The sequence below is a fragment of the Stenella coeruleoalba genome (genome assembly GCF_951394435.1).
Source record: "Stenella coeruleoalba genome assembly, chromosome: 8".
Taxonomy (NCBI): domain Eukaryota; kingdom Metazoa; phylum Chordata; class Mammalia; order Artiodactyla; family Delphinidae; genus Stenella; species Stenella coeruleoalba.
The window spans coordinates 64,830,875-64,844,726 of NC_137154.1; the positions used below are offsets into that span (position 1 = coordinate 64,830,875).

The following is a 13,852-nucleotide window of genomic DNA, read 5'->3' on the forward strand; positions in this document are numbered from 1 at the left end:
AGCGTTTGATGGATGAATAGGATTCTTAAGGCAACAGGGCTGTTGTGTGGTGTATGGAAAGTGCAATGGACGAAGGATCCTAAAATCTGTATTCTAATTCTGGATCTGCCATTCTGGACGCTTGGAAAATAATAATCTCCTTAAGCCTCAGTAAAAAAAAAAAGCAGATAGTATATCATTTGGTGAAGCTTGTTGTGAGGAGATAAAATGAGACAATGAAAGTGAAAGGTTCTGGTAAGGAGAAGGTATCTAAGATGTTATTTTTTGCATTCTGTGTGAATACTAAGTTTCAAGAAACAAAAATAATATATTACAGTCGGCCCTCTGCGGTTTCGCATCTGCGGATGCAACTCAAAGCAGTCAGGTCTAATGATGGCTGAATCTGCGGATGCGAAACCTGAGGATACCGAGGACCGACTGTATTCATTGTACTATGCCGTTTATGTAAGGGATTTGAGCAGCTTGGCGTTTGGTCTCTGCTGGGGCTCCTGGAATTAATACCCAGGGGATATGAAAGGCCGACTGTACCCAAGGCTGTTTTGAGCTTTGGTTGAGGAACAGAGAATTCAGTGCAAAGTAAATATTTATGGTAAGGCCATAACATACTTCTGGTTGTTCCTTCTTACCCTGACCGATTGTACCCAGCTTTGGAGTTACAGGGGGTTTTATCTGCGGCGTGTCTTTTCTCACCCTATGCTGTCACCTTGGGTGACCACCTCTCCTCCACTAAATTTAACATTATTCCACTTCCAAAGTTTACTTCTTCCTGATCTTTCATTGAGTTGCCTCCTCTGCCTTTTCCTTCTTTTTTACCTAAGTACTTCCTATCTTTTTTTTTTTTTTTTTTGACTTTTCCTTAATTGCTTTTTCTTGAAGGAAGCTTTCCTGACCCCACTCCTGACTGGGTTAGATTCCCATTGTCCCTGCCGTAGGCACTGAATAACTCTTTGTTGTATGTCCATCTCATCTGCTGGATGGAGTGTTTTGAAGGCAGAGACAGAAGGTTCTTCATTTCCTGTTATATCCACAATACCCAGTGCATTGCCTGCTCAATAATATTTTTTGGCTAATAATTGAGTGGATAAATGCATTCCATTTTTAAAAATTCATACTAATTACTTTTGTTAGAATTAAGTTTTAAAAATCATTCAATATTAATGAAATTCTTTTGTCTTGAGGATCCATCTACTTCTTATATAACTCAATTAATCATTAGTACTCAGTGTGTACTGAAAAGGATGTATGAAAAGGTATTTCATAAACTAAGTACAACAAGACAGATCTTGATATCTATCATGAAAATCACAAAGGAAGTGTTGATTTCTTTTTTGTAGTTCGTATATATCTGTTTTAGTGAAACGTCTCAGTGGTGACAGTTTTTTGAGGCAGTTACCAGCAGGGGACCCAGAATGTGGCTCCAAGATCTGGCCATGACTGATGTTGGGCAAGTCACTTAATACCTTTGAACCTCTTTGCTTATTGGTAAAAAATAGAAGTGAACCACCCTTTCTGACCTCACGTGATTTCTGGGAGGAACCAAAAGAGTAATATACATTAGGGTGTTTTATAAAGCATAGCACCTCTGCAAGGGGTTATCGCCATCAAACTTGCCATTCAATGGAGGTAAAATGTTGTTTATTAGTATTTAGGCTGATAATTTTTTTTTTTTTTTAAACATCAGGATTATACATTTGTCCTAGGGCCTGAGGTAAGAAAAAGGAACAAACTTTTCCTTACCTGTCTACAGCACTTCATCTTCCCCAGCTAATATTTTGGGCATTAGAAAAGGAGGAAGAGGAAAGAAGATTGCAGGGAGAGACAGAACCAATGGTCTGCTACATCTGGGAAGGAGGACAAACTGGCCAAACAAAAGAGAAGAAAACAACACAAAAACCTTGGTCTTTGCAGGCACCAATCAGCCCTTTTGCCATATATAATACTATGTAGTCTAGTGTTCTCATTTTTATGATGATTTGCTCTTTATTTCTGGAAAAACAAAACCCACAAAATTCAGCCTTTCAGTAAGAAAGAGGGTTATTAGAAGGTTAGGCTTTTTTGTTTGTTTGCTTTTTGTTTAGATTTTGGGTTTGCCAAAATGACACCTTCTCCCTTTATTCTCAGAAGTTTGTTCTCCCTCTTCTCTTCCATGTGGGACACTTAACTAACTTACTCATTTCAAGCAGGCTCCAAATGTCAGCTCAATGACCTCTCCCAATTTCTCTACTCATCCCCCAAACCTGCAGGCATTAGAGCATACTGCCATGGCGCACCGTCGTTAGGAAGCAAATGTTAGTAAAGAGAGAGTTTGACTGTCAAAAAACTCCAGGGATTTAGAATTTTTGTGTTCATTTTAAATGGCTGTTGAATGATCTGTGTGATTTTTTCCCCTCAGAACTCATATAGGGTTTTATTAATGGCATATAAGCAATTAAGATTCTCAGAATATTTCACTGAATTAAAAAAAAAACTAGGCCCTTATCCTCCTTTTGTTACATTACATTGTTTATTAATACTTTCCTAAGTTGCATAGTTTCAGGGCATAAGAAAAATCAAATGTATCCTCTGAAAATCAAAAAATTATTTTTATGAAAAAATTATCTTCATTACTAAACCTCTCTTTTTTTGTGATTTTTGAGTTAAGGGGTAGCCAGGAGAGAGGTATAGTAAGGTTATGAGCTTGCTAATACAAAAATGTATTTAAAAAATACAAAAACCTTGTAACATCATTAGCAAATATGTCTTTGGAATGACATCAGACAATATTAGGTCAATAAAATAATTTTATGAAGTAAGAATATTATAAGCAGAAAATTTGCAATTGCAGTTCCATTTTCTGCACATTTTCTTAAACTTTTATTTTTAATTTTTAAAAATTTTTTAACATCTTTATTGGAGTATAATTGTTTTACAGGGGTGTGTTAGTTTCTGCTTTATCTTAAACTTTTATAAATCAGTCTATTTTACTTTCAGTAATTTGTTTTGAACTACAAAATATAGAAATATAGTTTTAAAAAATACTGAGGAATCTGATATTGTTTATATTCAGGCATTCTAAATTATGTGGGAGAATTTCTTTCTGAGCCTTGCCTAAAACCTGACATCTTGATTTTGACAATTACACTGAAAAACACACCGTAATATATAAGAAAATGGCAGAATCATCTATATAAATTTACCCACTTATAGCATAAATGGATGTAAATAGCTATTCTGCTGTCAAAAACAATTTAAATGGCCAGGATGATGTATGCATTAGAGATGCACATATAGAGAAAAACACTTGGGTAATGGAAATGAAGTCAAGGACTAAATTACCTGATAGAGGCATAATAATCAAAGCAATACCACCTGTTTTCATAGTGCTTTATAAAGCACTTTTAGGAACACTGATTATCAGAGGTTGATAGGATCAAAGTGTTTATTCTCCTTCCAAAAATGAGAAAACCGAGACTCAGAATAGGTGATTTACCCAGGGTTACACAGAAAATGACAAAGCGGGGACTAATACCATGTCATGATTTTCAATTCCATTTTCCATGACAGTACCCTGTTCATATTTGTTTTTTGAAGTGAGCTCTCCTTATTCCATGGCAGAGAGCCTCAGATGTAACCTGTGATGCTATGTGTGTTTAAGTAGATAAGTTAGTAGTAATTTGATTTATATTCTCTCTTACCCTGTATTGCTTTACTTCTTTTTTTTTTTTTTTTTTTTGCGGTACGCGGGCCTCTCACTGTTGTGGCCTCTCCCGCTGCGGTGCGGAGCGCAGGCTCCGGACGCGCAGGCTCAGCGGCCGTGGCTCATGGGCCCAGCCGCTCCGTGGCACGTGGGATCCTCCCGGACCGGGGCACGAACCCGTGTCCCCTGCATCGGCAGGCGGACTCCCAACCACTGCGCCACCAGGGAAGCCCTGCTTTACTTCTTAATCTTGACACTGCAATATATTTTGCAGTCTCAAGAAAACACCCTGCATCTCTCTTTGGTTGCTACCTCAAAGAGCACAGGTTGATTGAGCACCTATATTTGTCAAGGATGATGACTGGATGCCTTTATGATGAAGGCCCTTGAAGCTTACAGCCATATACGTTAATATGATAAGGCAGTTTCAGCCTTTTTTTTTCATGTTGTGATTCAACAGAAGACAGTTGTCCTGTGTATAGCACACTTATTTTCTCTCTGACTTATTTTGGAATACCAGTAAATGAGAGTGGTGTAATTTCAGGGATAATCTTAAATCTGCACTATTTTGAAAATTTTGGTATTTCATCTAATATTGGTAGTAAGTGATTTGTGGTACCTTTGCCAATGATTTTGATTCATCGGTGCTTTTTGATATTGTGGCTGCGAGTTACTGATGTAAGAGACTTCCCTCAAAGAGGGTATAATTGATTTCAAGAGAACATACAGAAGAAGGCTAGCAATATGAATTACAGTATTCTGATAGAGGTTGTTTTCCTTTTACCTAGGACCTTGAAATGAGGAAGCAGATGGCCAGGAGGAAGGATGCTAAACATGAGGTGAGTGAGGGATGGTGGAGCATGGGAACAAGCAGTCAGTTCATTGAGTTCTTAGAGGGGACGGATCACAAGGGATTCAAACCTTCACAAGAAGAAATCATTTCTAGTGGGAGGGGGTTGGCCAGGGAATGTTGCCTGCCTACAGGAGGCAGATTGCACCTAGGCCTTGAATAATTAGTAGGTTATGGCAAAATCCAAAAAGAGAGTGCTAAGAATTGCTCTCCAGGAAGGATAGCAGTGACAGAAGTCCAGGAATCCACAAAGAATTTTCCAGGAAATAACCAGTAGTCCAGTTTGACTGTGTAGGTATAGAGTAAGAAGTTAAAGCATCAGAAGGTAGAGTTTAGACTTTTTTGTCTGCTGTAAAAATTCTTCCTGGCCACCCCTGACCTACAAGAGTCTTCTTTCTTCTATTGGATTGGCCAAAAAGTTCGTTCAGGTTTTCTGAAACATCGCACAGGAAAACCCGGACGAACTTTTTGGCCAACCCAATACTTTCTTTTGCTATTTTAATAACTCATTAGTAATCAGCCTTGGACTTCTTATTAGTGTCTGGAATAAATGGGTGGTCTAATATGTTAGACCAGAAAGATGCTCTGATTATTAGATACATATGTCATCTACATGCTTGATCAATCAATAAATGAATATATCAAGAAGTACCCATCACTTTGTTATTCTTCAACTGTAAGAATTCTCTGTTGCTATTTAATATTTTATGTATTTGATCATCTTTCTCGAGCCCAACAAAAACAGTTGAACTCAGGAACCATATATGCCATAATCTTCTTTAAACCTTCACCACAGCTTCATCCATTGACCTTATTCCTTGTCTGGCCCCAGTCCTGGTCCTACTTCAGGAAGACGTTCAAGCCTAATTAACATTTAAGTTAATTAGTCCTTCAGGCAATGAGGAACCAAGAAGATTTGACACAAGCAGTAGTGGTACCCAGAGTAGATTTAAGAGCTTCATTTAATAGTGCAGGGATACAGTGTAAGATGCTAACAGTTGTGGCCAAAATGAGGATGGAAAGGAACATATTGATCTGAAAACCATTGTGAAAAAAAGACATTGGTCCTTGCGCTTTGGGTTTTTCTTGTTGGTATTAGAGGAATTCAGAGCAAGGGTTGCTCATGGGGGAAAGAAGTTTCAGGGAAGGATTTGCAAATAAAGTGGAGCTTACCGAGGCCTTAAAGCCTGGGGAATGTTAACATAACATGGATAAACAAGATCCAGTTAATATACATCTCGCATATACGGCCAAGAAACTAATGCCATGTGTTTAACCCTGTGAAACCCTTCCAACAACCCCGTGGTGGACTTTCGCCTCTCTTTTAAGTAGCTGGAGCGGGAGTAGTGGCTGCATGCTTCTAAGATAATTCCCTCAGAGGACATCTCTTAGTAGGCATTTAGTCCCTAATAAAATCCTAGCGGGAGGAGAACCATTCAGCCCTATTTTAACTTACCTTTGGTCTAACAGCAGCGGAGCCCTTTTCAGAATGTTCCATGGCCAATCAGGGTGGATTATTAAAGTGCCTGGTGGTCTAGGATTGCTGCTACTTCCCCCAAGTTCTTATAAAGAGGAAGCACCTAACGCAGGGCATGCAGGAGCGTGTGCCAAGCAGAGGCAGTTTGTTGGATCATCACCGAGTTTTCTTTCTCAAATTAAGCTATTTCTTTCGATCCATAATTCAGTAAGACTCAAAACTAAACTCCTCATACTGAGATATAAGTTCTAGGTTTAGTTGAGGTGCTTCAACTAAGATTAGAAGATTTTTTTTTTCCAAAACAGGAAATGATTTTTTTTCCCCAAAACAGGAAATGATTTTTTTCCCCCAGCCATCACTATAATGCCCAGATTGCAAGTGAGTAAAGAAAGAACAAAAGAAGACACAGCTGGGCTTCCCTGGTGGTGCAGTGGTTGAGAATCCGCCTGCCAATGCAGGGAACACGGGTTCGAGCCCTGGTCTGGGAAGATCCCACATGCCGCGGAGCAACTGGGCCCGTGAGCCACAACTACTGAGCCTGAGCTTCTGGAGCCTGTGCTCCGCAACAAGAGGCCACGATAGTGAGAGGCCCGCACACCGCGATGAAGAGTGGCCCCCGTTTGCCACAACTAGAGAAAGCCCTCGCACAGATACGAAGACCCAACACAGCCAAAAAAATAAAAATATACATAAATCAAAAAAAAAAAAAAAGACACAGCTGTTTCGTGCCTGTGGGCTGAAGCTTCCAGGAAGACTTTGTGGAAGAATCCAGCTTGATTTAAACCTTGAATAAAACATGGGATTGGGATTGATGGCAAAAGAGAGTCTTGGAATGATAGTAACTCCCGTTTGAATAGAACCTTCTACTTCACAAGGTGTTTTCACCTGTGTTATTATATTTGCCCTTCACAACAGCTGTTTGACATAGCGCTTCTAATGACGTATTTATAGGTCTGTTCCTGCACAAAACTTGGAACACTCCAAGGGCAGCCACTACATGCATCTCCTGTGTTTAATATGGTACCTGATGCAGAGTAGGTGGGCTGGGAGTGTCAAGCAAATGAAGTAAATTCTTTCACCTTGAGTGCTTGGTATAGACAGGTATTATTAACCTGTATTATAGATGCAAAAACTGCGGTTTATAGAACTTAACTAAGTTGTCTAACTCAAAAGGCAGAACAGTGCCTCAAATATGACCCTAAATCCAGATCACTGCCACCACGCAATATTGTCTCTGTGCTGAGGGCCAAGATACACACTGAACCAAAGGGCTGACAAGACATACCTTTGTGGAGCAGCAAGGGAAATGCCAACACCCAAGTTTGTGTCCATAAAATGACCTGATAATAAATTCCAAAGCTCTGTGTCAACATTCACCTGAACATTGCAGAGATGACTCCGGAGGGACTGTAGGATAAGAGAATGTCCCCGGAATTCTACAGTGGTTGCTGAAAACATGATTTCTGTTTAGACAAAATATTCCTTTTGACCTTAGTTAAAGCACCTCAGCTAATGCATGTAACTTAAATCTGATGTATGAAGAGTACTCTGGTTTCGAGGCTTTGAATCCTGGTTGGACATCTACCACTAACATGCTTATTATGTATAAAAAGCTCCTCATTTAAGAAAGCAATTTTTTGGATTATTTTTGCTTATTGCATAAAATGGGCCATGCCACAGATGTGAGGCACTAAGTCGATTCCAGTTCCATTCCCTTTGGGTTGCTTCACGTGCTTCATGATGTATCTTTTCATTCCTTTCCTCCCTCCCTCCTTCCTTCCTTCCTTGTATTATGGTAAGACACTTAAAATGAGACCTACCCTCTTAAATTTTTTAGTGTACATTACGGTATTATCACTTCACACCTGTTAGGATAACTTAATCAAAAAAACTCACAAAGGATAACAAGTGTTGGTGAGGATGTGGAGAAATTGGAACCCTTGTGCAAAATGCAAAATGTTGCAACATCTGGGGAAAACAGTATGGAAGTTCCTTAAAAAATTGAAAACAGACTGCCACCTGATCCAGCAATCCCACTGCTGGGTATATATCCAAAAAATTGAAATCAGGATCTCAAAAGAGGTATTAGCACCCCCATGTTCATTGTTGCATTATTCATAGTAGCCTAACAACCTAAATGTCCATTGGTGGATAAATGGATAAAGAAAATGTGTCGCTTCTGAAGAGACGTTTTTCCAAAGAAGCCATACAGATGGCCATCGGGTACATGGAAAGGTGCTCAACATCACTAATCATCAGGGAAATGTGCATCCAAACCCCAATGAGATATCACATCAGACCTGTTAGAATGGCTCTTATCCAAAAGAGAAGAAATAACAAGCGTTTGCAAGGATGTGGAGAAAAGGGGACCCTTGCACACTTTGGTGGGAATATAAATTGGTGCAGCCACTGTGGAAGACAGTTTGGAGGTTCCTCAAAAAGTTAAAAATCACACTGCCATGTGAACCCAGCAATTCCAACGCTGGGTGTTTATCCAAAGAAATGAAATCAATATCTTGAAAAGATATCTGTACCCTAATGTTCGTTGCAGCATTATTTACAATAGCCAAGATACGGAAGCAACTTGAGTCCATTGATGGACAAATGGATAAAGAAAATGTGCATAAAGAAAATATTATTCAGCCTTGAAATAGAAGGAAATCCTGCTATTTGTGACAACGTGAATGAAACTTGAGGGCATTATATTAAGTTAAATAAGGCAGATAAAGACAAATACTGTATGATCTCATATATGCCATGGAAAGGAAAAATATCTTGCTTATAATGTTCTTGTGAGAACTTAATGTATAACATTTGTGAAGGGACTACCCCAGTATCTGATGCATAGTAATTACAGTAATGGAAGCAATTGTTATTATTAGTCTTACTCGTTTTAGAACATCTCTAAATATAAGTTATAGCATTAATTTGAAGTTGACTTTGGGGAGGAGTGAAGAGAAGACTACTGTAGCCATCCTAGCCTATGGCTCAGCACCCAGCTGGCCTCTGCAAAGGCAGCCTCTTTCTCTTCTGTGGACTCTGAATTTTTATCATTATACAGTGTCCTTCTTTATCTTTCTTTATGGCCTTTGTTTTAAGGTCTATTTTGTCTGATACGAGTGTTGGGACCCTGCTTTTTTGTCATTTCTGTTTGCATGACATGTCTTTTTCCCATCCCTTTGCTTTCAGTCTGTGTGTGTCCTTTGCCCTGAAGTGGGTCTCTTGTAGGCAGCATATTGTAGGCTCTTGTATTTTTATCCGATCTGCCACTCTGTCTTTAGATTGAGCATTTTATGGACTCTGAATTGTATATAACTGTGTGCCTAGCTGTTTCTGAACACTCGATTCAGGTTTATTTTATTATTATTTAGTTTCTATTACTCTTAATTCTATTTGCACTGGCATTGGTTATTGTTTATGATATTAAATGAGGAGTTAATATGATAAACAATTGTTCTATGGGAGAGGGGTTCCATATTTGCACTGCAGTGATCTCTTTTTCTGACTCTGTTTCCCGATAGACAATTGATTTTCAAGGGCATTAGTCTTGACTTGGTCATCCATTTATCTCCAGAGTCTTGTCAGTGCTTGGCTTATAGTAGATGCTTAGTAAATGATCATTACATGGAGGAAGAAATAATTGAAGGGATGAGAGGCAAAAAAATCCTAACACAGGTATCACATTTTGGGCTTACTTTCAAATCTGAGTTCCTTACTCATTTAATAATGACTATTATTACATTGCTGTTACTAGATTCCCTAAGGTGTTATTGAACAATTATACCCACTAAAATTAGATGCCGCATCTACTAGGTGAAAAGCAGTTACTCAGCTGACTAGGGGTTGATCTTTCACATAACTGATGTCATGACGTAGCAACAGTAAAAAGAACCCCCTACCACCCTCCTTCCTTCAGGCACTGAATGAGGGCTTTAGATCTGTATCATTTGATTAAGGGGTCCCTTTCTCAAAGAGAGACTGGGAGACTCAATATCTGTGCCTCTCCTTTATGGGGTATAACACGAGCACATCAGAATGCAGATTCCAGGGAGCACTGAGGTGGAATCCCCCTGCTGAGACAGGCAATAGTAACATTCATTGTTGAGGATTTAGCCAATCCCGAGAGCGGACCATCTCCGTATGAACTCCCACGTAACAGTGCTTAGAGAATTTCTGGTTCTTAGAGCACCTCCCTGTTTAGGACTCTCTTTCACTTCTCCTGCAATCAGGAAGACTGCTCTGAAACACACTTAGACTGTCCACTGTGAAAATATGAAAAGGTGACAAGTTATGCTATAGTCAGACAGAAAGAAAAAGAATGTTCACATAAAGGGAAAACGGCGACATAGTATTTCAGGAAGCTAGAGTGTTAGGGATACATACAGTGTTCCTTTTCCTTTCCAAGTGGGGGGGGCGAGGGGGGAGATGTGAGGGGGTGTCTCTAAGGCCCTGCCAGTGTTGCAGATAAGGTCATGCTGTTGTGCCGTGCTATGACTGCACGCCTTGTAAAACTCCTTCTCTCCTGCCCGGCAACATGGCTCTGCAAGGATCTCCCCAGGCATGACTTCATAGGGTCCGGTCCATTCTGTAGTGTCATCATAGAAAACATAGGCAAATGAGATGCCGGCCGACACTCCTGGTTTTCTGTGGTTGTCGGAGCTTCCCTCGGCCCCTCCCTGGGACTGGTTGTTTGGTAATGGCTGCAGAATCAGCCCAGATGTTTGCAGAGTAAATAGGATGCTTGACTGTGACTCTGGGAAGCAACTGGGGGGAGGAGTGGGAATGGATAAGAAAGAGGACCTTATCAGCTGGTACTAAAAGTATCTATGAAAGTCTCATACAGTTATTCTTTTTCCAGCCCTTCCATTCTATTCCAGAGCCAGCAAATTGGGATTAACTACTCTAACCCCTTATTTAGAAATAGTATACATTGCAGTTGTCTCCTCTCTGATATCTTAAAATCTTTCTCTTAATATTCATTTTAAACTTATCTCTTTTGGATAAATATTTTTTGTGTGTATTCATATAAACAAATAGGACTCCTCCCATATATGCTTTCTCTCTGTCAGTTTTTACTTGATGTTAAAGAAATGGAAAGAAAAAGTAGGAAGGGAAGATCATTTGTTTCTACTTAACTATGCTTATCTGTGAGGCTGAGGTGTTTGCTCCATCAGAACTCTCTTAACTGCAGCATACACTGCTCCCCTCTGCCTAGCAGGACATATCAGTGTAATAAGCCTTGCCATTACCTTGGCTATATTCAAACAAATGCCGAATGGTATCTTACTGTTGTAGGGAAATTTAGACCATTACAGTGTAGACACATTGAGTGGCTACCTTTGTAGATCTGGACCTGACCCAAGGAAGCTGGGGTCCCCTTGCTGTCTCCCGTCTCCCTCCCCCCCCACCCCCATTCTCAAACAAGACAGCCTTGAGCAAATCTAATCGCTAGGCTGATCAGATCTGAGTTCCAAGCACTGACTAAACTCTCTCAAGAATACCGCTTGACGGAATTGAGACCTTATGTTTACCATGAATAGCTTCATCTCCTACACAAGTGGATTATTTCAGAATATCGGTTTATGGACTGACTAAATCTGAATGACCTTGGAAACTTGTTACACTACAGATTCCTAGGTTGTGCTGACCAAGACTTTGCCTTAGGATGTTTGATAGGCAGCCAAGTTTGCTACGCTTGGGAACTCCAGTCCGAGACAGTGCCTCAAATTACAAGTCACTTTGGACAGAGCCCCTGCGCTCATTTGATGCAGTCATTTTCACCGTGTCCTGTCAACTCTGATGCTGTCTGAATGATTTTCAAGTAGAGGAATTGTGCCACTTAGTTATATCTGAATAGAAGGAAACTAGGAGCCCCGGTAGCAGTCTGTTGAGTTACCCGCCACAAAATGATCCACTGAGGCTTATCTTCCAGACACACTGAGATCCAAAGAAAGCTGTATAAAGGGATTGTGGGTATAAAACTATCAGATACACCAGTGTGCACACATATGTGCCTGCCTGCACGTGTACACGTGCTCTCACTGCCTTGTTTCTGGGAGCCGTGAACGAAGTCAGCCAAGCTCTTGACCAGGGCTGCTGTGAATGATGGCTCAGGCTGTACACTGCACAGTTCAGGGCATCATTTTCACAGACTGTGATGTGAACGGCCCCCAGAAGTTGTGCAGTGTCCTTGTAGAAAGTTAGACATTATTTTGAAAACCAGAAGGCACCCACTACTGTGGAATCGAACAACGTTTGGAGGTGAAAGTTCACGGGATTAGATTCTCTTCTTGCTCTGCAGCGGGATCTCAAGCTCTGCTCTCAGCACATGGGCGCACATATGTACACACTGTATCTTCTGCACTTCCCCTTTCCTTTAATCCAGGCTGATTTGCGAGAGCTTCCCTCCCACACTTCAGTACCACAGATGGATTGGGAAAAGCCACAACAAATTAGGGCTGGGGAGTTAGTTCATGGGGGACAATTTCCCAACTCAGGGCTCCTCCAGCCTTCTTTATCTCCAGAGCCCTTTTCTTGAAACCCAGTCCCATGCAATAAAGCACGTTTATTTCATGCAGACAAAGCTTAGTCGATGCTTATAGTTCCAGCTACCCCAGTTTCCTGGGCACAGCTTGGTTGGGAGGGCCTGGTATGACGGAACATGCACAGCGCAGCGACAGGGTGTGTTCACCACCAAACACAGAGAAGGAAGGGAGCTGCAAAGCTACGGTAGCTAGAGGAGGACTAGCTTTCCTGATTTCAGTTCACGAAAAGCCTCTGGCCTCTACAGTTCACTCATTTGGCCTGGCATTTGCCCTTGGCTGTGAGATGACATTTCATTCAAAGTAAGTCAGATGAATTCCCAGGCTTGTGGGATCAGGGCTGGAGTCTCCCCTCCATTGCAGTCCTTCCCTCAAAACCAGTCCTAGGCTTTTGCATTTGTTTTTGTTAAGCAATTGGATCGTCCTGAAATGTGTATTTCCTCCAATCTCTTCCACTTTGCAAACTCCACAGAAGCATGTAACCAGTAATTTAAAACCCACAGGGACACTGACTGTGAGCTGAGGCTTCAGACATGCAAAGCGCACAACCCTGGGGAACAGCAGCGTCCGGGACAGGAGGCTCCCATCACTTCACACGTGGGTGGCGTGGGTTTTTGCAAATCAAACGCACGTAGAAACCCAGTGGTGGTCCAGGTTGGACACACTGCACGGGAGGCACGGTGGAGTGAGGACCCAGACCAGGGAGCCACCTGTTCCTGTAGCTTGCGTACATTTAGTTCACACCACCTCAGGCCACTCACACTTTGCTTACCTGCTCATTGTTGCTCTCCCACCATTCCCCATACTCCCTTTGGGGGTGAAACACTCTATTTCCGACTTGTGCTGGGCCAGTCTCCTGTCTTTGTACCTGGTGAGCACGAACAGGGACAGGAGCAAACAGAGAGATGTGATTGTGTGCTTCCCTGGCCGGGCTGAGGAAGAGCTGGGGCTGCAGAGGGTGGCCCCTCGCCCGAACAGGGCTCCTGCTTTCACTGCGGTGGCTGACCTGTGATGCTATAGATGGTTGTGATGGTATATCGATAACACTGGGGGGTAATTTTGTTACTCCTTGGTTGAACCACATGTGATCTACCCTTTTACATTGCCTGTTGATCATATTTAATAGTCAGTGGTAAAAAGGATGTAATTCATAGCCTCTAAGAAAAGGATGAATATCAGTACATTAGAATTTAGTGTTTACCATATGCCAGACCTGGTGCTGGAACTTGACCCAAATGTAGTCCTGGCAACAACTTGTGGCAGAGCCTCTGCTATTATTGTATCCATTTTACTGAAGCAGAAACTTA

General features: G+C 41.2%; 1 protein-coding gene across 1 annotated transcript in view; it reads left to right on the top strand.

Moving 5' to 3' along the window:
* Positions 1-13,852, top strand: part of LOC307190408 (uncharacterized protein) — a gene marked incomplete at its 5' end in the record, with an annotated part of 31,552 nt that overhangs the window by 14,635 nt on the left and 3,065 nt on the right. The window contains one exon of the mRNA XM_079929572.1: positions 4,465-4,515. Coding sequence (XP_079785698.1) covers positions 4,465-4,472 — 8 coding nt within the window. The 3' untranslated portion in view covers positions 4,473-4,515. The remainder of the gene's footprint in view (positions 1-4,464; positions 4,516-13,852) is intronic.